A 26,261-nucleotide genomic window follows, 5' to 3' on the forward strand; every position below is an offset into this window, starting at 1 on the left:
AGCTTCACAATAAACAAAGAAACACCGGCTGCGTTTGTGTTGCTAAAGGCAGCTGTAATACACCAACAGCATTCTTCTTTGTAGAATCCATTATTAATTGAACACATTGCAAAAGATTCAGCAACACAGACGTCCAGAGTACTGTGTAATTATGCGGTTAAATCGGACGACTTTTAGCCGTGAGTGGTGCTGGGATAAAATGTCCGCTCCAACCAATAACGTCACGAACACGCGTCAACATAAACGTCATCATTCCGCAACGTTTTCAACAGGACACTTCGCGGGAAATTTTAAACTGCAATTTAGTAAACCAAACCCGCCGTATTGGCATGTGTTGCAATGTTAATATTTCATCATTGATATATAAACTATCAGACTGCGTGGTCGGTAGTAGTGGGTTTCAGTAGGCCTTTAATGCTGTCAAATGGTTATTTTTTAAAACCAGATTAATCACACTCTATAATTTGAATTAGTCATGATTAATCACAGGTTATTACTTTCTTGCATACTTTTAATTAACCTGAAAAAGACCCCAATATATAGACACAAATGCAATTTTATTGTAAGAATGTTATCCAGGATTTTTTTTTATGTTTTACTTGAATACACGTCATTTAAAGGAGCCATATGTAAGAATCTGGCCAGAAATAGTACTGCAATTACAGTCAATATTCTGTAGTCCCCTCCCCCTCTCCCTGACTCAGGTTGCCAGATATGCAGCCAAATCCAGCTCGATCGACTGGGCTACTCCAAGGAACTTCAAACTTCCAATGCCTCTCACTAGAGGTTGAGGTGCTGGAACCATAATAGCTGAATAGACAAGTGGTTTGTCAATAACAAATCTCCAACCAACACATTTTACAAAGAAATTAGGGTATTTTCAGGAAGAAGTACGTCATCCTGCGTGCAATATCACAACAAATGGCAATCACATGGTTATTGTCGGTACTATCAGAAAACAAAGACTAAAACAAACTACAACCAACGCTAGCAATGGTTATACTGGTGAAAATAAGTAGAGCATGCTTAGAAGGCTAATGTACAACCAAAACTAAATAAGAGAAATTCTACCAAGGTATGCCTATAGGCTACCTTTTCTAACGTTTCAGATTGCCATATAATTTGGTACATTAAGTCCACAATATGCAAACACAAATGAGGAATTATTTCATAATGTGATTTGGCGGCCTCCATACGTTTCACATGACGGCCATGCTAATGTTGGAACCTGTTTGCTAAGCGTATCCGCATATTAGGAACGAAATAGGCACTGACACTACCCATACCCACCTAAGTTTTATTTTTCGAAAATATATTTTGCCCTGTCAGTTGGATTACACATAGACATACTGTCAGAGTTAGTTTGTGACAAACCCCAAGATGCAGAGATGGAGGCAGGAGTGGAGTGAGAAAACATGATTTAATTTAAATAATAGAACAAGAAACAAACAAAAGGGTACTAACACAAAGCGCGCAGGAGGCGGATAACAAACTAAGGGAGCTAGCACGGGAGCTAGAAAACAAAAAGGAATTTAGCATGGAAGCTAGCAAGAATCAAGCAGGAAACAGAAGTCGTACATATAATATAAAAACAATCTTGGAAACAGGGAACAAAAGGCAGTAAGCTAAAAACCGCTATCAAATAAAGCTTACCGCAACGCTGCATTGACAAAACACGACAGGTAGCAATGACAAGAGAGACATCGACATGACAATAATCCAGCAACTGACTGGAGGACAAAAACAGACTCAAATAGAATCGGGCTGATTGACACCAGGTGTGGCCAGATGTTCATCAGCCGCAGCTGAGGTGAAAACAGCGCACAGGGGAAAAAACAGGAAATGGACCAAATAAAAGCGCTGACAGGAACTAAAAACAGGAAATACTAAACACACAGAGGAAACCAAGACAAATGCAGAGGAAAAAAACTAAAACACAAACAAACTGTCAGGGGAAAGCCTGACACATAAAGTCTAACAGGCTTATATTTCACCCGTTAGCTTACATGTCATTGTGTCGTCGAACTGGGCTATACGTATGCTCCCATTGACCGGGCTAGCATGCTAAGCATTCGTTGCATTAACATACTAGCTTTGTTGGACAACATCATAGACTGTATTGGACAATATAGTTTACATACTAAATTTTCATTTCCATTTATTATAAGTAATAAGAAAACGTAAATGCCTTACTTGCTTATCAAGGAGGAAATTAGCAAGTTTGGCGTCGGATGAAAAAATCTTCTCTACCTTTTGATCGTCTCCATCTTTCAAAGGCTTCCCCGATACAAATTCTTGTTTGGTTCCTGGCTTTGTCATAACTTGAAAATCCTAGCGAGGCCTTTTAGATTTATTAAGGTCCCACAAGTTTCATAACTTTACCAGTGGCTGGAGCTAGACGAAGATGGCGCTGCGTAACTGGCAACCTGGATGTAACACACTCACAGAATTCTAATTCGTTAAAACGGTGGAGGGCGGGTCATCGAAATGAACACAATAAGATTTCATGGCTGTAAAATGTAATTTTGAAATGAGCATATGCCGGCTGAACTACTGGTATTCAAAAAGAACATGATTTATTACCGTATTTTCCGCACTATAAGGCGCACCTAAAAACCTAAAATTTTCTCAAAAGCTGACAGCCTTATATCTGGACCAATATTGAGCCACAACAGGTCTCACAACTACGGTAAGCAGCCACCGATTTCATTTTCCCCCATAGGGATATATGACTCCGCCAGGCTGTGCCGTTTCATTTCCATTTGTGTGTTTACATGAAAAGACCCCAAAATGGCTCCTATTGAGAGACATGATTTCAGGAAAACAGGAATTGTCACTGAACTGCTAGACGACAGCAGCGACACTGACTCCATTAACGACGTCTCGAAATAGTGCAAAGCAATAACAATATATCAATAACTCGACGTTGCTCAAACGTTAATGTCACACAACACAACACACAAAATAAACACGTAAAGCTCACTTTATTAAGTTATTCCTCATCCATGAATCCCTCGAATTCTTCTTCTTCAGTGTCCGAATTAAACATGCCACAAGAGGTCTCGCAACTACGGTAAACAGCCGTCTAGCTTATTTTCTTTTCTTATATTTTGGCATGCCTCCCGCAGTCATATATCCCAGCATGCACCCTGCGCTTCTTCTTCTACGGTAATAAGCCGTCTACCTTATTTACCCCCGTAGAAGAAGAAGCCGTAGTTGATGATCAGTCACATAGTAGAACACGGGAATAGAGCAGCAGCAAAAGAATTTAACATTAACAGCAGCATCACTGACTCGTTTAATGACGACTTCGACGAGACGGAGCCGGACATTTTGGATGCTGTATGCGCTAGGGGTGTAACGGTACACAAAAATTTCGGTTCGGTACGTACCTCGGTTTAGAGGTCACGGGTCGGTTAATTTTCGGTACAGTAAGAAAACAACAAAATATACGTTTTTGGGTTATTTGTTTACCAAATTTGTAAACAATGGCTTTATCTTTTTAACATTGGGAACACTATAATAATTCTGCCAACGTTAATCCACATTAAACTGCCTCAAGTTGTTGCTTTGATTAAATAAAACGAAAAAACCTTTCTTCTACATAAAAAAAGTGCAACATTAAACAGCTTCCATTGAAACTGTTTGTCAACTCATCATGCTTAATTTATTACGGGGTTAGTGCGTCTGCCTCACAATACGAAGGTCCTGCAGTCCTGGGTTCAAATCCAGGCTCGGGATCTTTCTGTGTGGAGTTTGCATGTTCTCCCCGTGAATGCGTGGGTTCCCTCCGGGTACTCCGGCTTCCTCCCACTTCCAAAGACATGCACCTGGGGATAGGTTGATTGGTAACACTAAATTGGCCCTAGTGTGTGAATGTGAGTGTGAATGTTGTCTGTCAATCTGTGTTGGCTCTGCGATGAGATGGCGACTTGTCCAGGGTGTACCCCGCCTTCCGCCCGATTGTAGCTGAGATAGGCACCAGCGTCCCCCGCGACCCCGAAAGGGAATAAGCGGTAGAAAATGGATGGATGGATGGCATTTGGGAAGCCTGTAGTTGATTTTTATCGTGTAAATGTTGTATTTTTATCATGTGATAGCAGGGACCCTGCTATTCAAAACTATGCTGATACATTACTAATGATTAATGTAACTATAGCTGAAAAAAATATTACAATTGCAATAGGAGAGACTATTCATCCCTAAACATAATGGAGTTCAATAAAATAACAGACAGACAGGGCTTTGCTGCCCCTAAAACACGCACACGCACGCACACACACACTCACACACACACAGCAAAATGAGCTAACATTACGCTAAAAGCTAATTAGCCCTGACCTCAAGCCTATACTGTGAGCTAGCTGAGCTGCAGTTTAAGTTTCTAGAAGGTCAACAGGCTCATAGTGATGTTAGTAATAGTTGTGACTGGGAAGTGTTTAGTATAATTTGGGTAGAGTGCGCTGCTCCCCTGCTAAACGAATATCTCTGCTCGACGCTAAAGCATTGACCACATCGTTTTGAAGTCTGAATAGGCGCTGCTGATTGGCTGTTACAGCCATCTGAATACGCACTGCTGATTGGCTTTGTATGTAACCAATCAGATGGTTGTGTGGGCAGGACAATGCTTGCTGCTGAGACAGAGCCACAGAGGCAGAAAGCAGAGCAGCTTGTGAAGACTTCTGCTTCTAAACTCGTTCGGTACGCCCGCGTGCCGTACCGAAACGGTTCAATACAAATACACGTACCGTTACACCCCTAGTATCCGCCCAACTGTTTGAGTCGAACACTGAAGAAGAAGAATTTGAGGGATTCGTGGATTAGGAATAACTTAATAAAGTGAGCTTTACATGTCTATTTTGTGTGTTATGTTGTGTGACATTATTGTTTGAGCAAAGTTGAGTTATTGATATATTTTGCTTTGCACTATTTCGAGTGTTACTATATTGTGATCACACTAACGTTTGATTTACCGTAACAGTATCAGACAGTTTTTGACATATTTATTGAAATCGGGGTAAATAACAAAACAGCTGTTTATTCATTTTGGGAGTGAACAGAGTTGTCAGAACGCTGGTTTGTAATCTAATAATAACGTTTGACGGACCTATCTGACTGTTTTGTTGACATTCCCTTTAGCGCAGCTCCATCTAATGGATGCATAACGTAACCCCAGCTTTTACTGTAGCAGCTATTCTATGCGCCTTATGATGCGGTGCGCCTTATGTATGAACAAAATATTAAAATAGGCGTTCATTAAAGGTGCGCTTTATAATCCAGTGCACCTTATAGTCCGGAAAATACGGTAATCACATTTGACCTATCAGGGTCATTTAATGATTACTTGACAAGTAATTCTTACATATGGCACCTTTTAATTTTTTTGTGATTTATTTACCCCGCCTTCCACCCGAATGCAGCTGAGATAGGCCCAACACCCTCGCGACCCTGAAAGTATTTTGGAGTGATATATACCAGTGAGCACAACGGTCCAAGTTTCTTCACTCATTTTTGCACTGATGTTTGCATTGCACTCAGGGCCCCCTTAACATAAGGTGTTGTATTTTTATCAACATGTGATAGCAGGGACCCTGCTATTCAAAACTAGGCTGCTGCATTACTAATGATTAATGTAACTATAGCTGAAAAAATAGTACAATTGCAATAGGAGAGACTATTCATCCCTAAACTCAATGGAGTTAAATGAAATAACAGACAGACAGGGCTTTGCTGCCCCTAAAACACGCACACACACACACCCCCACCCCACAAACCTCTCTTTAGCCAATGTTCTCTCGTGAGAACCGCCCGGGCATTAAGGCGACCTTGATTGCACCCGATCATTGACCCTATCGCAACCCATGCTGTCTTTCAAGTTAGTACCCATGGTTGAGGTAAAGTAGCAAGTACAGTTGAAATAAATGTTGTGATTAAACTAAATATTTACCTGGTAATTATAAAAATGTTTGATTAATCACATGAGTTAACAGGTTTCTTTTTTAAGGCCTTAATGTATTTATATTCACATTTACATGCGACCACCTGAAGGCAGCCATAACTGTGATGTGGTCCTCACTGAAAATTAATATGATACCCCTGGTCTACATAATATGTATTGGATACCTTTTGGTGTAAATCTTGCTCCACAGTCACTTTTATAACCTGTTTTGGAGCCTGTCTGCAAGATGTTCGATCTTGGAAACATTCCCAGATTGCAAATGAAACCACGCCGCACCCTCTTCAAAAGTATCATCATTTATCTTTTAGAAATGTACGCTGTTTGGATATGTATATTCAAGTTGTCACCTGTATTTTTTTCCAGACAGGGTCAAAAATAAATTTCTTAAACATTACAGTATATTGATTCACACAGTCACAGCATTAGGTACACCAGCACACTCACTGATTGATGTAGAGCAGGGTTGCCCAAACGTTTTGACTGGGGGGACCGCATTGGACTAAAAACACTTGTCCAGGAGCCGAATGCATGCAAAGTAACTGTGTGCTTGTGCTTGTGCGTGTGCGTGTGTGTGTGTGTGTGTGTCTGTGTGTGTACAAAAATGTATGTATATTTAAATGTGTGTACGTATGTGTATATATATTAGGGGTGTAACGGTACGTGTATTTGTATAGAACCGTTTCGATACGGGGGTTTCGGTTCGGTACAGGGGTGTACCGAACGAGTTTCTAAGCTAAAGACTTAACAAGCTGCTTTGCTTCTTCTGCCTCTGTCTCAGCACCCAGCATTGTCCCACCCACACAACCATCTGATTGGTTACATATATAGCGGTAACAGCCAATCAGCAGTGCGTATTCAGAGCGCATGTAGTAAATGTTTCAGCGTCGGGCAGATAGGTGTTTAGCAGGTGAGCATAAGGCAGTGTACTCTCCCCAAATGATAATAAAAACCTCCCAGTCAACTACTACTAACATCACTATGAACCTTTTGACCTACAAACTTAAACTTAAGCATGATGAGTTGACTTGAAACTGTTTAATGTTGCACTTTATATATGTAGAAGAAAGGTTTTGTCATTTTATTTAATCCGAGCAACAATTTAAGGCAGTTAAATGTTGATTAACGTGGGCAGAATTATTATAGTGTCTCCAATGTTAAAAGGATAAAGCCATTGTTTACAAATTTGGTAAATAAATAACCCCAAAAATGTGTATTTTGTTTTCTTACTGTACCGAAAATGAACCGAACCGTGACCTCTATACCGAGGTACGTACCAAACCGAAATGTTTGTGTACCCTTACACCCCTAATATATATGTTTTATATACTGTATGTAAATGTATATGTATATACTGTATGTGTATGTATATATGTTTACACACTCATATATATATACATACACACACATATATATATATATATACACACACATATATATATATATATATATACACACATATATATATATATATATATATGTGTATAAATATGTATGTATGTATATATATATATTTATATATATATATATATATATATATATATATATATATACATGCATAAATATATGTGTATGTATACCTTGCAATGGATTTAACTGGGTGTAATTACTTTTTTTTAATGGTGATGGGAGTTTTTTTTTTATAATATCCACAAAGTTTAGTGAGCTGGTTGTGTTATGCGTGACCACATGTGTTGACTTTTTCTGCTGGTTGATTTTTTTTTCTTTTCTGCACCATGACTAGGAAAGCTTGTTTGTATTGGGCAAATACAAGTGAATCCTATGCTTATGTCATAAAAGTACACGTAATGGTCACTGACCTGAGGTTTTCACACTGTCCACAAGATGGTGACATTTTGCTAACTCTCAGACCCCTGGGTATTCAAATTTAAATTGAAAACCCCCGTACTGCCAGATTGCTTATTGAAATTGAACTTGTGCTGTTGTCTCTTGGGCCAAATAGAAAATGCCAGAGGGCCGGGTTTTGGACATCCCTGATTTGGAGTATTGGGAGCATTTATGTCACTGCATGTCGCACATACTGCAGGTGTTATTATGCGCAACGCAGGAAAGGATCATTGATCAGTGGGAGTGGCACACGAACAGCCAATCAGGTAACAGTATCAAATTTAGTTGCGCCATTTTGTTGTCTCAAGGTTGATTGTTTGCATTGAGTGAGAAAAGATAGAAAAAAAATAGTGCTGCAGAGAGCCAAGAAATTGTGGATAACACAGGAAAAGTCACCTCAACAGTTTGGAAGTTTTTTGGATTTTTAAAAAAAATAGTTCATAGTGTGGTCCCTACCAATATCGGTAATACTACACAACCTTTTCCGCGCTCACCCTTTTAACATAGGTACTGCCGGTTGAGTGCTGTCACATCCGGCACTCAACCGGCAGGAAATAGTTCTTTTCAGGTTTCCCTACGTTTACATTTTCACACTGTGAACGACTTTTGCTGTCGTGCGGGTTCCCGGGACCACGAAGGAAGGACATGGGTTTGAGCAGTTTTGACTTTCTTTATTTTCCAATTAGTTAAGTATTTTTCGGGTTGCTTTTCAGTCGCCCTCGTCATCTGCCTCTCGCTCTCCCTTTTGTTCGCTCTCTTCCGGGTTGCATGCACCTCGTCTAGTTCTGTCGATGTCTCTCACACTCTCTCCGCGACGTTCACGGCTGCCGCCCTTTTAAACAGTGCGAGAGGATTCATTAATCATATACAGGTGCGCGATCCACGCACCTGATCTTGATTGTGGCGTCGCTCCTGGCACGCCTCGCCGCTCGCTCGCCATCCCCGCGTCTCTGTCGGACTGTTGGCTCCGCCTCTCCACACACACGTTGCACTATTTTGTTACACTTTATTAAGCATTTCTTTACGTATTTCTTAATTTTGCACTTTAATTTTGAAGGCCTACTGAAACCCACTACTACCGACCACGCAGTCTGATAGTTTATATATCAATGATGAAATATTTACATTGCAACACATGCCAATACGGCCTTTTTAGTTTACTAAATTACAATTTTAAATTTCCCGCGAGTTTCATGTTAAAAACGTCGTGGATTGATGACGCGTACGCGTGACGTCACGGACTGTAAGGAAATATTAGCGCTGCACTAAACACGGCTAAAAGTCGTCTGCTTTAATCGCATAATTACACAGTATTTTGGAAATCTGTGTTGCTGAATCTTTTGCAATTTGTTCATTTAATTATGGAGACTATAAAGAACAACGCTGTTGGTGGAAAGCGGTGGATTGTAGCTGTCTTTAGCACCGAGACACAGCCGGTGTTTCTTTGTTTGTTGTGAAGCAGAGCGGTCAAGCGAACATGTTTTCTCTACGTCAACCAGCATGTTTTTGGATGGGGAAATTGGGATATAAATCTTACCGGAAAAATCTTTGAATTATTTGTCGTCCTGCAGCAGCTGTTTAAAAGGCAGCTGTGAGCTTGGCTCCTCGGCTTCTTTCTGAGACACTGCGTGTCACCGAGGTATGGCTTTACAATCTTTAAAATCTCACTAAAACACTATTAAAACAATAAGCAGATAAGGGATCTTCCATAATTATCCTAGTAAATGTGTGTAATTACATCTGAAACGCTCACACTGCCGCCACCCGCAGCCGTCGCTTTTTTTTTTTTTTTTTTTTTTTTTTTCTCGTCCTTCACTATGAATATCCTAATTCACAAATCTTTCATCCTCGCTCAAATAATGGGGAAATTGTCACTTTCTCGGTCTGAATTGCTCTTAATGCTGGTGGCTCCCATTAAAAACAATGTGAATATGTGTGGAGCCCTGCAACTCGTGACGTCACGCGCACATACTTCCGGTAAAGGCAGGGCCTTTTTATTAGAGACCAAAAGTTGCTAACTTTATCGTGGATGTTCTTTACTAAATCCTTTCAGCAAAAATATGGCAATATCGCGAAATGATCAAGTATGACACATAGAATGGACCTGCTATTCCCGTTTAAATAAGAAAATCTCATTTCAGTAGGCCCTTAAGAGGTTATTGTCAAGCGTTCAATGTGATTTTCGAATTTTGTTTACATTGATTGTTTTCCATACTTGTGTTGAAATTTCCTTTAATTTCTGCCTTGAAAGATGAGAGGATTATAATCAGAGGACTGTTAAATTTTAGATAAAACTCTTTCCATTTATTTTATTTTTGTCCTGGTCCTTTTTTATTTTATTTTAGATGGGTCATAAAAATATCAATTATTGATATTGACCGATAAAAAACACTTATATCGTGATACAGTTTTCAGCCATCAGAGGCTTGCAAGATCATGCCACAATGCATGAACGTTATGATTTGAAGCTTTGGCATTGTTTAACACAAGCATTACGTCAGAAAAGACAAAATTAATCATAGGTCCTCTTTAAGAGTTGCATCCATCGACATTGGTGTTGTGTTATGTGTAAACTCTTTGTTTAGAATTCTGTCAGAGCTGGTCCACTCACACACTTATGGCCAACCGACCACTCTGTTTTATCTTTGTCCACAGCTCTGTTCAACTTAATTCCCGTGGGTCTCAGAGTGGTGGCCATCCAATCAGTCAAGACTGGTCTCTACATCGCCATGAACGGAGAGGGTCACCTCTACTCCTCAGTAAGAACACACGCATGCACACACACTTATCGGAAATCAACGTATTTGTTGACATTAAGGTTGCAAAAAGTGTAAATTCTAATTTTCTGGGATGATATTTTTCAATGCACACATATGTTTTGCTGTTTTAAAGAAATCACACTTTTTTTATTACTATGGTTATCAGATTCAACTTTTTCTGATGTTCATGGAAAGTCCCAGAAGGACAGTTGACTGTGGGCTTTCTTTATTATAACTAAAAGAAAGCCTTCATGGATTAGAGACTAGTCAAAAGAAAAGTCAATGAATTTATGCGATGACTCCTCCCGTGAGCTGATGAACAATGGCTAGCAAACTCAGTTGCTGGCGTCGGCCATCAGCAGGTAGAACAAGGGCTCGCTAAGGGATGAAAAGAGCAAGGTGAAAGTGTCAGTTGTCATGTTGTCGACAGTGCAGCGTGAGTCCTTGGAGAAAATGGCAGGATTTGTTTTTGATGCAGTTAAGTACAATTAAAAAATTCATCATTTAGAAATCAAATTGCACGTTAGCGTGAATTGAGATTTGGGAAAACTCCCGGGAGAATTGGTAAAGATATGGGATTTCTCTACATCACAGTAACTCGCCATCTACTCAATTTTATACAATTTTATAGAAGATTATGGATGTAACTAATTGTAAGGTTTCCACGTAAGCAACCCTGAAATATTGTGAACATTTCAATAAAAACAATTCTGCGCTCTTTCACGTAGCTTGTAGTTGAGGCATTTGTATTAAGATGGCTGACATAATTTCTTCCTGGATGTTATAGAAAGAATGAAAATGTGTAAGCTGCTGCCTGCTCTTCTTTACTTATATAACAAGTAATATCCTATTTTTGTATTTAATAAATACATCTACTAACAAATGGGATATTTACTAGGTTTTATAAGGACCGCAGTATTGCATTTTCAAAATATTTACAATAATCACACTTGCCAACCTTGAGACCTCAGATTTCTGGAGGTGTGGGGCGAAGGCGTTGTTTGGGCCGTGGTTGGGGCGGGGGGCGTGGTTAGGAGGGGAGGACTATATTTACATCTACAATTCACCAACTCAAGTATTTCATATATATATATATATATATATATATATATATATATATATATATATGTATGAAATACTTGAATTTCAGTGAATTCTAGCTATATATATTTATTTGATTATATATATAAATAAAAGAAATAGTTGGATTTCAGACGGCACCTATCAAATACACAGTAATAAAAACACAGTTGTTCTACTAACTGTACTGTGCTTGCTGGTTACTAAAAAAACAACAACACTTACCTTTCACTATTTGAGTAACCTTTGTTCTGCCATTTGCGTACTGGCGAGATTCACTTGCCGTCAGGTGCGCAACATTACATAAATAGTTGGCCAATCAAAAAGCAACCCCATAACGCTATAGCCAACATTCACCAGGAGATGGCGACAGACAACATAGAATCACTCTATTACAGACGGCGTCGCCATGGCTGTAACCTCCTCGTTCTTCTGCTTTGTCTCCTTGTGTGTGAAGTTTTTTATTAAAATACGTAGAAGTTGTAACGTGATTGGGCAGGCAAGCTGTTTATATAGTGGGAAAGTGGACGTGAAAACAGGCTGTCCCCACTTAGGTACGCATGGAGCTGAGGAGGCGTGGCCTCCAGCTCCGTATGAATTTTGGGAGAACATTTTTTCCGGGAGGTTTTCGGGAGAGGCGCTGATTTTCGGGAGTCTCCCGGAAAATCCGTGAGGTTTGGCAAGTATGACAATAATGCTGTGACATTTGACAATATCAAACGGAAACTTGGTGAGTGTAGTTTTGTTCTGGCGCTTTTGCGTTGGCTGGTTTGAAAATAAACTGCTTTTCCGTTACGTGGACAGAGATATTCTCTCGGATTGCCGGCCCAGCTGGTCACCATGCTCCCAACTCGCTGACAGCAACACGTTAATTTATACTAACATTTTTTTAATACACCGCTCAAGAACAAGTAAGTTCAAAGTGTCCATCTTTTATGCTACGCGCCCCTTGTTGACTAGACCACGAAACAGGGACTGTAACACTAGCAAACACACAAACAAACCCTGATGAAAACATAATCTCTTTAGCGGGCCATGTTCATTTGCAGCGTGCCAAGCCAAAACAGACTCGCTAAAAGGCCAGGTGCACCGCGCCGAGGTAAAATATATTTGAAGCCAGCGAGTCTAAACGTCAATTAGTGAGGTATTTATCCATCCAACCGCTTATTCCCTTCGGGGTAGCGGGGGGTGCTGGAGCCTATCTCAGCTACAATCGGGCCGAAGGCAGGATACACCCTGGACAGATATTTACATTATTAAAAGTTAAATTGTATCCATCCATCCATCCATTTTCTACCGCTTATTCCTTTTTGGGGTCGCGGGGGGCGCTGGCGCCTGTCTCAGCTACAATCGGGCGGAAGGCGGGGTACACCCTGGACAAGTCGCCACCTCATCGCAGGGCCAACACAGATAGACAGACAATATTCACACTCACATTCACACATTAGGGCCAATTTAGTGTTGCCAATCAACCAATCCCCAGGTGCATGTCTTTGGAAGTGGGAGGAAGCCGGAGTACCCGGAGGGAACCCACGCATTCACGGGGAGAACATGCAAACTCCATACAGAAAGATCCCGAGCCTGGATTTGAACCCAGGACTGCAGGACCTTCGTATTGTGAGGCAGGCGCACTAACCCCTCTGCCACCGTGAAGTAAGTTAACATTTTGTATAAACTGCATTTTCCTAACTGATATAAAAAATATGTCCACTGTAGAGGCAGTGATGGGCAAGCTACTCAGAAAACGTAGTAAGCTAAGCTACAAGGTACTCTCGATTAAATGTAGCTAAGCTACCGGGGAAGCTATCCCCGGAGAATTGTAGCTAGCTACAGTACAAGCTACACGGCAAAAGTTTTGCTACATTTAACGGCATTTCCTATCTATGGGCCCACATGTATAATAATTAATAATATTAAAATTGGATTTATATCGCACTTTTCTATTATTAGATACTCAAAGCGCTCACAGAGAAGTGGGAACCCATCATTCATTCACACCTGGTGGTGGTAAGCTACATCTGTAGCCACAGCTGCCCTGGGGTAGACAGACGGAAGCGTGGCTGCCAGTTTGCGCCTGCGGCCCCTCCGACCCTCCCCTCATTCATACATCATTCATCAGTGTGAGCGGCACCGGGGGCAAGGGTGAAGTGTCCTGCCCATGGACAAAATTTGGATGTCAATAGGCGGGGAGCGAACCTGCAACCCTGAGGTTTCTGGCACGGCCGCTCTACCCACTACGCCAGTGGTTTTCAACCTTTTTTGAGCCGCGGCACACTTTATACATTTATAAAATCCTGCGGCACACCACCAACCAAAATGACACAAAATGACACTCTAACACAGTATATAATACATATAGTTAATATTATAGTTTCTAAATATGTTTATACTCACCTTGTGTGAAACCTGGGCCTGTTTCCATGAACACAAAATGGATATCCTGGCAGAAATTGCAGAAAGACACACACGAAGCTCTTCATCAACAGCTCTCAGTCTCTTTCTGTTTTTAATTTTTATCGCAGTTAAGCTTGAGAAGCTCAGCTCACATAGATATGTGGTTGAAAACGGGAGCAATGTCAAAATGGCTTTGTTGGCCAGAATGGGGAACTCCTTGGCAACAGGTAACCAAAAACTGTCCAAAGGAAGATCAGCAAAGTTTAGCTTTAAACCCCGATCTTGTTTCAGTTCAATGAGTATTTACATTTTTTACATTTTCTCTTCTCAAAAACTTTTCCATCACTGTCACATGTTTGCCTCCTCTTGCTGCGATCCCACACACGTCACTGTCACGTGTCACTCAGCTAATTCGATTGTTTTTACAGGTATTTATCGCCCTCTGCTGCCACCTACTGAAATTGAAGAGTATGACATTATCTGCCGCACTTTATTACAGTAGGCACCCGACAATGGTTAATTAGGAGATATTACATAATTTCCCACGGCACACCTGACGATCTCTCACGGCACACTAGTGTGCCGCGGCACACTGGTTGAAAACCATTGCACTACGCCATGCCGCCCCTAATAATAATATCAATGTTAATGTAATTGAGAGTGTAAAAATGGACCCAATAAGGGTCCATAACTATTAACTATCTGTCATTTAGCTGGGGACGCCATACCAGGGGTCCCCACACCCCATTGTATGTATTTATTTAGTTTATTTAGTTTGCATTTAGTCTACATAGAGTAAAAAAACAGCATCTATTCATATATCTTGAGAAAAAAAGAACCAATGACTTGTGTGTTGTTTGGGAACCTTTGGTAACGGTTTTGTGCGGTTAAACTTTTCATGAACTCAACTCACCGTAATGTGTGTTCCTAAATATGTGTTGGACATCTTAGATGAAGAGAAGTAGTTCTGATTTGGGTTTAAAAAGTAAACAACTAAAAACTAAGGTTTTGGACATTGTTTTTTTTCAATGCATCCATTTGTGTTAATATGGTTTCCTGCACATCGTCTTCATCACTTAAGAAAAGTTGTAATCTGCGAAAGAGAATCTCTCTGCCATTTTCAAGTATGTTTCTGTTTTTTCTTTTTGAGTCGTCAGCTTGAAGCGTGCCTCTGTCGCCGCCTCCCTCGTCGTCATGTGACATGAGTGCGTGACTGTTTTCATTTTACTAGTTTCGATGACTCCGCTTTATCTTTCCTCTGGCCAGTCCGTAATGTTTCACCCTAACCTTAGCCAATTGTGACTCATCATACAAACACCAACCAATCATCATGGATTTTCTCCTTATGTATGGATGCTCTCATTCATCCAGGTCATTTTATTTTCTCCATATTTGTTTTTTTGCCTGGATTCGCAGTCCATTTTCTCTCTGTGTACCTTGTAGCTTTGATGTAAGCTACCTCGCTGCATGGGTCTAAAAGTAGCTAAGCTACAGGAAAAGCTTCTCATTAAAAGATTAGGTAAGCTACCGCCAAGCTACATGTAACTTGTTACTGCCCATCACTGTGTAGAAAGAACAAGTTTAAAGACACTAAACTGTGCATTAATGTTTCACACTTTTTGTACTGGATGTTTGTATTTTCACTTCAAAGACATTCAATTGTAAGTATTTGTATTTATTTATTTTTTTATTTGCTTGTAAAATAGATTTTTCCTGCACAGTTATTTGCACCAAAATCACTGTTTAGCCTAAACATTCCTGCCACTTAAAGGCCTACTGAAACCCACTACTACCGACCACGCAGTCTGATAGTTTATATATCAATGATGAAATATTAACATTGCAACACATGCCAATATGACCTTTTTAGTTTACTAAATTGCAATTTTAAATTTCCCGGGAGTTTCTTGTTGAAAACGTCGCTGAATGATGACGTGTACTCGTGACGTCATGGGCTATTAGGAAATATTAGCGATGCGCACACACAGCTAAAAGTTGTCTGCTTTAACTGCATAATTACACAGTATTTTGGACATCTGTGTTGCTGAATCTTTTGCAATTTGTTCAATTAATAATGGAGAAGTCAAGGTAGAGAGAAGGAGTTGGTAAGCTTTAGGCTTTAGCCTCACAAACACACAGTGATTCCTTGTTTAAAATTCCCGGAGGTGAAGCTTTCCTATGGATCAGAGCGGTCAAGCGAACATGGATCCCGACCAAATTTCAACCAGCAGTTTTTGGTGAGAAAATTGTGGTAAAAAGTCACCGATTACCGGAGATCAGCTGAGCTTGTGCCGTCCATACAGCTGCCGTCGACTTCCATCAGACACTGGCCTCAAGACACCCGTGGACAAACCCCTCCGACTATCAGGTACTATTAAACTCACTAAAACACTAGCAACACAATAGAAAGATAAGGGATTTCCCAGAATTATCCTAGTAAATGTGTCTAAAAACATCTGAATCCGTCCCAATGCAATCACATTATTTATTTTTATTATTTTTTTCTAGTCCGTCGCTATCAATATCCTCAAACACAATCTTCCATCCTCGCTCAAATGAATGGGGAAATTGACGAATGTGAGGAGCCCTCAACGGGTGATGTCATCGCCTGTGACTTCCGGTAAAGGCAGGGCTTTTCTATTAGCGACTAAAAGTTGCCAACTTTATCGTTGATGTTCTCTTCTAAATCCTTTCAGCAAAAATATGACAATATCGCGAAATAATCAAGTATGACACATAGAATGGACCTGCTATTCCTGTTTAAATAAGGAAATCTCATTTCAGTAGGCCTTTGATTTACTCACTATGCCACAACATTATCGTACCGTGGCCCTAATACCGTGACAATATTGTACCGTGAAATTTTGATACCGTTACCTCCCTAATATTTACACAGAGTTTGGATTCTTGGCTGATATATTTTTTCTGTCATCTTCATGTCCATCCGTTATTTATTGAATCACGAAGCATGAAAATCACAGCGCTCCTTTAATGAGCCCACGCTTCAAGTGTTGCGGACGAAGGCTTGTCGAGCGACTTGATCGCTTCAGTAGCAAAAACAAACAAAATGGGACTAGGAAGACGCCATGAAAGAAGAAAAAATGAAAGTTTTGACAGGCAATCAGAGAGACAACATACCGTAGACTATCAGCACTACATTAGATCGAACAAAAAGGGCGGCAGGGCCACGGTGAAAGCAGCTGAGCAGACTGAAGAAGAATTCTCACAAAAAATAAATGTCCTCTCAGATATCAAAATATATTTGGGTAGAATTAATGACAATGACAGTAATTTTTCTTCTTAATGATTTTTTAAAAACAAATGGGCTTAAGCAAAAAGGTAACTTCACTAATTATATAAAAAAAAAATACTAAGTACTGGTATCGTTTATATATTGTATCTGCTGATGATACCGATTATTAAAAAAAAAAAGAAAAAAAAGGACCAATATACATCAGAATGGAAAACATCGGCGCCAATCTCTTGTATTTATTGAAATACACAAACTCTTTGCAGGCAGCCTAAATAAGAAAATGCTTTCAAGAAAACTTTAAAAATGCCATATATTTTATACTATCTATTTAACTCGACTAAATATACTGTAACTACCGTAAATTCTGTACTGTTTGGCAGCAACTTTTTTCCTACACTCTGAACCCTGCTGCCTTTTAAAATGGTGTTGCTGATTTATGCATTTTTCTTCACTAACAGCCATAATGCAAATAGTTTTCAATAAAACACAAGCAAAGAGACTGAACATGTGTGTTATTGCTTGTGCAATGTTGCCATCTTTTGGACAGGTTCGCTCACTGTGGGTGCTGCAGGGCGAGCGTCTGCGGTATTTCCTTCTGTTTAATGCTTTGAACCGGAAGTACAAGTGCCTTTTTTTCTTTTAGTTGTCCAAAGCATTTCTACTAATATGGATTCTTCAATCATCACACCAAGTAACATTTGTAAGTTTTACAGTATAACTAAAACTTCTCATACTTACTAAACCGTTCAAGGTGTGACGTCTGAAGGAGTGTTTTCATGCATTGTTAATGCTATCTTAATGTAATCAAGCGAGCATTATTAGCATTAGCTAATATGCTATCACGTATACGAATGTTAGTAATATTACATTCTTTTCTGATTATTTCAGTTTCACAAATTTCTCAATAATTTTACCAAGACATGACCGTGGAGTTATTGAGTCTGTTTAGCTGATTGGAGAGCTAGTTTCTGTAACTAGTGGGTCCATGGCGATGACTTCTGTTTTGCTTGATCAGCCGTTTTACTGCCGTGTTACAGGCTGCATTTTGAAACAATTTAGGTATGTAAATAATCATTTACAAAATGTGTCTTTGTAAATAACTTATATGTTTTTTTACTCTGAAATTTAGTGGGTACGGCTTATAAGCCGGTGCGCTCTATAGTTCAGAAAACACAGTAGTTGACTCAAATGTTGTGAAATATAGTCGATAAACTCTAAATCAATTTCGCTGGACATCAAGTTGTCCAGTTGTTGTTTTTACCTTGATGCCTAATGATTTTGCACTCTCATTTGGCGCACCCGAGTTCACTTTAGGGTAATGGGCTGGACCAGGTGAAATTAAGTTTTGTGTAAATTGGTTTTGTCATTTTTGCATAATAGTGTATAGCAGGGGTCTTAAACACGGCCCGCACCTAAATATGAAAATGTAATGTTAGTGCGGCCTGCGAGTTTTATATGAATGGTACATTACAGCGTCATACTTGTATACCCTCAATTTTTTCCGGGAGACTCCTTATTTTCAGTTCCCCTCCAAGGGTAATCATTCTCCCGAATTTCACCCGAACAATAATATTAAAGGGGCACCATGGAAGCACTGCCTCTAGCGTCCTCTAAAACCTGTACAAATAACATGCCAGCCCAGCCACATGTTGGGTTCGGCTTCTGTATAGACGCAGTAAGCGATTGCACGGCATACTTGATCAACAGCCATACAGGTCACACTGAGGGTGGCTGTTTAAACAACTTTAACACTGTTACAAATATGCACCACACTGTAAACCCACACCAAACAAGAATGACAAACACATTTTGGGAGAACATCCGCACCGTAACACAACATAAACACAACAGAACAAATACCCAGAATCCAATGTAGCACTAACTCTACAATATGCACCTCCCTATTTTTTCTGTTGTGTTCTCCCGAAACGTGTTTGTCATTCTTGTTTGGTGTGGGTTTACAGTGTGGCGCATATTTGTAATAGTGATAAAGTTTTTTATACAGCCACCCTCAGTGTGACCTGTATGGCTGTTGATCAAGTATGGCGTGCTGTCACGTCCGTGGGTCTGCAGAAGCCTCATACAATATGTGTCTGGGCCGGCACACTGTTTGTATGGTGGAAAAGCAGACGAGACGGCAGGTTGTAGAGGACGCTAAAAGCAGTGCCATCATGGCACGCCCCTAATATTGTTGTCCGGGTGAAAACCGGGAGATTGATTGCCCCGAGAAATTGTCGGGAGGGGCACTAATATTTGCGTGTTTCCCGGAAAGATTGCGAGAGTTGGCAAGTATTTTGCGAGGGCAGGAAAGCCATTCAAAGAAGGTGAAGTCATTAATAAGTGCATGTTAGATTTTTTTAAGAAATCTTTTCCTGCGGCCCAGCCTCACCCAGTTTCTGCATCCAGTGGCCCACAGGGAAATGGAGTTTGAGACCCCTGGTGTATAGAATGGTGGAAAGGCAGGAAAGAAAATGGTAGGAAAATGACAAGGCGGTAATGAGGAACACAAGGAAAGCTCTGTGTCGCTCTACTGATTTTCCAACAATTTCATGAGTTTCTTTTAAATAACAGAAGTAGACCCCCCCCCCCCGCCCCCCTTATACTTTGATTACAAATCCCCTCTAAAGTGGTGTGTGTGAGATCACAATCCAACACTTGGCAGTGTGCATTTGCAATCAGCTACACATCAACGTCCAACCTCTGATTCATAATGATGTCAGCGCTGGACATTTAATTGGCTGCAACAAGTTGGCGACTTGTCACTGTGCTGCCAAAGAGACGCTCATTAAACATCACACTGGAATTTTTTTACCACTTGCCAAGATTTAAAATGTTGTTTCTAGAAATGTCCCAAGTTTGAAAGGGGAACTGCACTTTTTAAAAATGTTTTCTATTCACAATCATTATACAAGCGCTTTTTGTGTTATTCTCACCAGTTCCAGGTCCGATACGGCTGTCAAACATGTCTGATTATATCCTCAGCCACCTATTTTTCTGGTGAGGTGGATGATTTATGATCTCGAATAAACTAACAGGAAGCACGGAAGCGAGGAAGCAGCAGACCACTCGATGATGTAAACAAAGGGACACCCGGAAGTGATCACTGTGCTGCTCTAAATAGCGTTAGCGTTCATAATAACATTATCACTAATGCTTGATTAATATTCAAGTCACAAAATGTAAATGGAGTATTGTTGCCGCTTTTTGAATGGTTATTTATCAGATTTTATGGACGGAATAGTATAGCTCCCTTTGGCTTTTATTTAAGTTTATTTGATATTTAAAATGCATTTTAAATATCAAATATTTACGTGCCCTAAACACCTCCCTAGGGAGGCGTTTGTGTGGCATCCTGACCAGATGCCCAAACCTACTCATCTGGCTCCTTTCGATGTGGAGGAGCAGTGGCTTTACTTTCAGCTCCTCCCGGATGACAGAGCTTCTCACCCTATCTCTAAGTGAGAGCCCCGCCACCCGGCATAAGAAACTCATTTCGGCCGCTTGTACCCGTGATCTTATCCTTTCGGTCATGACCCAAAGCTCATGACCATAGGTAAGGATGGGAACGTAGATCAACCGGTAAATTGAGAGCTTTGCCTTCCGGCCCAGCTCCTTCTTGACCACAACGGATCGATACAGCGTCCGCATTGCTGAAGACGCCACACCGATCCGCCCGTCGATCTCACGATCCACTCTTCCCTCACTCGTGAACAAGACTCTTAGGTACTTGAACTCCTCCACTAGGGGCAGGGTGTCCTCCCCAACCCGGAGATGGCACTCCACCCTTTTCCGGGTGAGAACCATGCACTCGGACTTGGAGGTGCTGATTCTCATCCCGTTTGCTTCACACTCTGCTGCGAACCGATCCCATGAGAGCTGAAGATCCTAATTTCTAGATATAAAAATCTTAATTCAGGATGTCTTTTTAAGTAGAATTAACTATCTGAATTTACAGATAATTTCATTAGTTGTTAGATTTGTTTTCGCAAAATCTTTTTACCTTATATTTTGACTGCTTTTTTTTTTGCAATCAAGGAAACTCTTAGCAGGACTTTACAAAGAAGAACGGCTTGACTCAGTTTTGTGAGCACAGGTTTGGCACTTCCATCGCAAAAATAAAATGAACTAATGCCATATTACACACACTCTTTGTCACCCTTCTCTTTGGAACATAATAAAAGTGTGGCAATAGACTATGCGTAATATGATGTCAAACTGGTACAAATGTGATTTACCAATTTCACTGTCAGAGCCTCATTCATATTGTCTCCTCAAGGTAATATAATCTATATACGCCGTGCCAGCAATGTGAGGGTTACTGGTTCAATCCCCACCTTCTACCATCCTAGTCACGTCCGTTGTGTCCTTGAGCAAGACACTTCACCCTTGCTCCTGATGGGTCCTGGTTAGTGCCTTGCATGGCAGCTCCCGCCATCAGTGTGTGAATGGGTGAATGTGGAAATACTGTCAAAGCGCTTTGGGCTCCTTAAAACGTGGTAGCAAAACGCTATACAAGTACAACCATTTACCATTTATATCTTTAATACTATCTATTTAAATAATGGATTACTGAACTAATGGTATCTGTTGCTTCTAAATTAAATGTTTTAGTCTCTTCCTGCAGTTCCTGAAGTGCTGCTTTGTGCGGTGAGACTACTATGAATCCCAGATTTCAAACGTGTGTGTGTGTGTGTGTGTGTGTGTGTGTGTGTGTGTGTGTGTGTGTGTTCAAGGGTGTGACCAACAGATGGCTCAATGAGCTGCTGCCTGATAATGACTGCCCATGCCGGGCAAAGTACAGCCGAGTTTGGTGTGTGCACAAGGTGAAGTAGAGTTTAAAAAAAAAAAAAAAAAGTCTCATTGGTGCACGGGAGGCATTTCACATGTACGGGCACATCATGTTTTCCCCCGAATCTGGATGTTTGTCCAAAATGAGAAAAGGAAATGTGTTCCGTCATGCCGGCTTAAGTGAGTCAGACCGAGGCCAGACATCATCATATCAGTGTCTGACTTCCATCCATCTTTTTCACCCTCGAGCAGATTCTGGTTCTTTTTTTAAATCACGTCTTTTTCCTGCTTCACTTGTAGTCAAGGCATCTTCTTTGTGCTCCTGCGCGGGGCAAATAGTGGGAAAATAAACATTTGATAACTTATTTAAGTAATGATTAGGGCTGCAACTAACAACTAATTTGATAATCGATTAATCTGTCGATTATTACTTCGATTAATTAATTAATAATTGGATAAAAGATACAAACTACATTTCTATCCTTTCCATTATTTTATTTAAAAGAACAGCATAGTGGCACCGTGTTCTTTCAACTTGCCAAATAAAACAAGGCAAATGTTACAAAAGTGTTTTTTTTTTTTTTTTTATAAAGTGCACCATTGCACGATAGCAATAATTTTGCTTGGGGGAATTTCAATCCTGGCTACTGTCATGATCCGTGGTCCTGATCATGTTTTTGTGCTATTTCTGTTTGTTTGGACTCCCTTTGTTGTTTGTGCACCTTGTGAGTTAGTTTCATCACCATGGTTACTTGATTTTCACCTGCCGTGCACGCACACCTGTTACTCATCAGAGACTATTTAAGCCTATCTTTGTTCTCACTCGTTCTCCCTTCATTGCGTTTGCTGCATGCAACCTGTTTCACGTGAGTTTTCTGCCTACTCTCGAGTTTTTGCCAGTGTTTCGACCACGTTAGTCTTGTTAGTTTTCTGTGCTAAGTGTTTAGCCTTAGCTTCTACGTGCGACCGGCACGCATCCACTTTTTTTGTCGTATGAGTTTTATGAGTTACTGTAAATAAATAATTTCCTACCACACGTCTTGGTCCGGAGCCGTCCGTTCTGCATTCCGGGAGAACAATCCCGCATAAAGACGAGACCCTCACGTGACAGCTACTATCTATTCCAACCATTCTGCAGTGTTGGATGGTTAATGTCTTTCCTGTAGTGGCATGGTCGTAAGGCAGATTGACTTCATGTTCCATTCGTCTCCAATGTAATGGCATGTATTGCCAAGGTGGCTACACTTGTCCACACATCAGTAGTGAGAGCAATTTGCTCTGGGTGGCTTTTATGTCAGTCTACACTGCTTGGAAAGTCTGCTCGTACTTTGGTAAAATGGGTCCTCGAGGGAAGAGTGTAACCAGGGTTGAGGACGTGAATCATTTGTCTGAAACCTTCATCCTCTACCATTGATAGTGTCCTCATGTCAGTTAACAACACATTCAAGGTAACATCATTCAATGCAGCCGCTTGCTGTGGTGTGCACACCTTCCTTTGTATCCAGTCGCTAATGCTGGATTGTTTCTTTCTGAAATGAGAGAAACCATAGGATGAATGTACATAGTAGCATCATATACATGTAACTCAATACATACCTAGTTGATTTAATTGATAAATTCTGATATAAAAGGCAAATACGCCAAAAAGCTAAATTAAATACATGGACATTGGGGATGCAGCATACACCAATAATAACCCATAATTGTAACTCATCAGATCAGAACTGGATCAGATATTTTAAATGCTTCTGTTGTGAATAATAAAGGATTCATTTTAGCCCTCCTCTGAATAATAGCATGAAATATTCCAGCCCATTCACTAAATCTAAATCTATTTATGTAGCTTTATTGTGCCCGGCTACATTGATCCATTATGAAACCAAACTGAGATATTTCTGTCTGTTACATTTATTTCCTAATAGATGGGTTTCCGCTAGCGGCGATTACCCATAATCCTTCGAGGCAGCCGCCATCTTGTGTGTCAAAACTTTGTATACTCGTCTGCGGCAGTTTTCTAAATATATTTCCACACTTTTGCAGCAACAATGACGTCCACTTCAGGAAATTTGAAAGAAGTCGTAGAAGTTCCCTACAGACAGACGCTAGATGGGGTTTGCAAAGACAGGTATTTACAGAAATTGAAGGATATTGGCGATAAAGATCCGTATGAGATGGGAAAGCACGAATGGACTATGGACTTGAAATGTTATCCTGATATAACTTACCCCGACATCGTCAACTATTTGGTGAACAATGTTAGTGCCTACACTCTGGATGAGCTCAAGGGCTACAAGTCGCTCGAACGTACAATTACTTTGTGTGTGGATGGGTACAGGAAATGAAACTGGCTACAATGGAAGATAAATGTGTGCTCATCGCTCGTGTTCGTCACTCAAAGAGATCACGACAGTCACACAGGAAAAATCTTACTGGCTACTTCCATCTACAGTCAAGAAAGTTGGGTACAAGACCATACAGGACATTAACTTCACATCCGCCAAGACAATGAAGAGAAAGCTAGACAAAGCAATCATATCCGGAGATACACCGGCACCATTAAAACAGAGGAAACTACCAGAGGTACAGAAGGGGACACAAGATGAACTGTCAGACTTGTACAGAGAATTAAAAACCAACGGAAAAATTAAGCCTGTCTTACTTTCTCTGATTCCAGGATATGCTAAAGGCTATCGTCCAGAAGCACTTGATAAAAAGTACCCAAAAGTATTTTCAGAACTATATGATTCTAACTATGCAACTGCATAGTTTAGGGTTACTTGATTTAATTCATTAAAATTTTAATAAAATCGTCCAAAAATAAGCGGCGATTGCCTATATTATATATAGGTTATATTTGTGTAACAACGACGTCAGACGTCGAGCGTTATTAAGTACAAGCACAGCCACAGTAGTTCCTCCTATGTTTTAATATCTATTCTTACCATAACACATTTTATCATCGATACAGAGAGCAACATAATTCAAAGCACCTGTTACAAAATGATCAGAGCAAACTTTATAATGTCGTTTTGCTGGATCAGGGGTAAATCCCACTCGATTGATTCTAGCGAGCCACAGGTTGCTCCTTTCTGTCGACAGTCGCTCGGTTTCTTTTCCCTTTTTTACTATAACCTTAGGGATATCGTAGTACTTTGTTGTTCTTTGTCCTGAATTGCCGCGGTTTACACAGCCCCAAACGACACGTGTGACCCATTCTCACAAAAATAACAACAAAGGCGTCCTTGGTTACGAGTGTTTGTTTTGACACACAAGATGGCGGACAAGGGAATTGTGGGGCTGGTGTGACGTCGTCGGAAACCCATGTATTGGTAACCGTGCGTTTTCTCTCTCAAAACGGAGTCAAATCTGACAGACACATTATCAGCCCCGCGTTGCAACAAACGTTAACGTTACTTGGAAAAAAGAGCTGCCGTGCTGAACTCATGACTGCCTGTTGCAACTTAAAACAACACTGAAAATGAAGTCGTCGCACGCTCAAAAAAGTTCCTAACACTCTGAAAGTTAATACCTAAGAGTTGCTGCTGCGCTTCCTTAAAAAAAAAAATCTCCTCGTTTACAAAAGATTAAAAAAACACAAAGACGGTCACAACGGATCAATGTACCCAGACTATGGACTTAAAAAGTGACGTACCGTGAGTTCTTCCCTTCATCCATGGCTCCCACATGTTTCCTCTTCAGGTGCTCCCGAAGCAATGTTGTACTTCCTGTCCAGGCAAGGTCCATGCTGCACATTTTGCAGGAAACTGTTATCTTTGAAGTCAAGTAAAGTGTTCTGACACTTTTGACGACTTAGGTCGTACACTTTTCTCCATTGAAGCAATAACCCCCAGATGTTTCTACGCTGAACTATCGGTACTGCTTTCCTCCGCCATTTTTCGAATGTTTCCAGGCAGAGGAGACGGCATCGTCACGTGAGCTGCACATGACACATCATTGGCTGGCTTACCGCCACCTCATGAGACGTAGCCGCAGCGCATGCGCATAGCATGGATCCAACGTAGCCATAACTAAACTAATTGGCAGCTATTTTTATAATCTGTTTTATAATCTATTAGTTGTTGCAGCCCTCGTAATGATCCCAATGTGTGACATTTTTTGTTAAGTGTGACATCAACGAAGATCTCCATATATTATAAGGATTCACTCAAAGTGCTTTATGCAT

The 26,261-nt window shown here is 40.5% G+C and overlaps 1 protein-coding gene across 3 annotated transcripts in view; it reads left to right on the plus strand.

Annotated features, from left to right (window-relative positions):
• LOC133544158 (fibroblast growth factor 14-like) overlaps nt 1-26,261 on the plus strand; it is a 203,979-nt gene that overhangs the window by 128,070 nt on the left and 49,648 nt on the right. For all 3 annotated transcript variants that reach the window (XM_061889254.1, XM_061889255.1, XM_061889256.1), the window contains exon 3: nt 10,460-10,563. In XM_061889254.1, coding sequence (XP_061745238.1) covers nt 10,460-10,563 — 104 coding nt within the window. The remainder of the gene's footprint in view (nt 1-10,459; nt 10,564-26,261) is intronic.

The sequence above is a fragment of the Nerophis ophidion genome, linkage group LG27 (genome assembly GCF_033978795.1).
Source record: "Nerophis ophidion isolate RoL-2023_Sa linkage group LG27, RoL_Noph_v1.0, whole genome shotgun sequence".
Classification (NCBI taxonomy): Eukaryota; Metazoa; Chordata; class Actinopteri; order Syngnathiformes; family Syngnathidae; genus Nerophis; species Nerophis ophidion.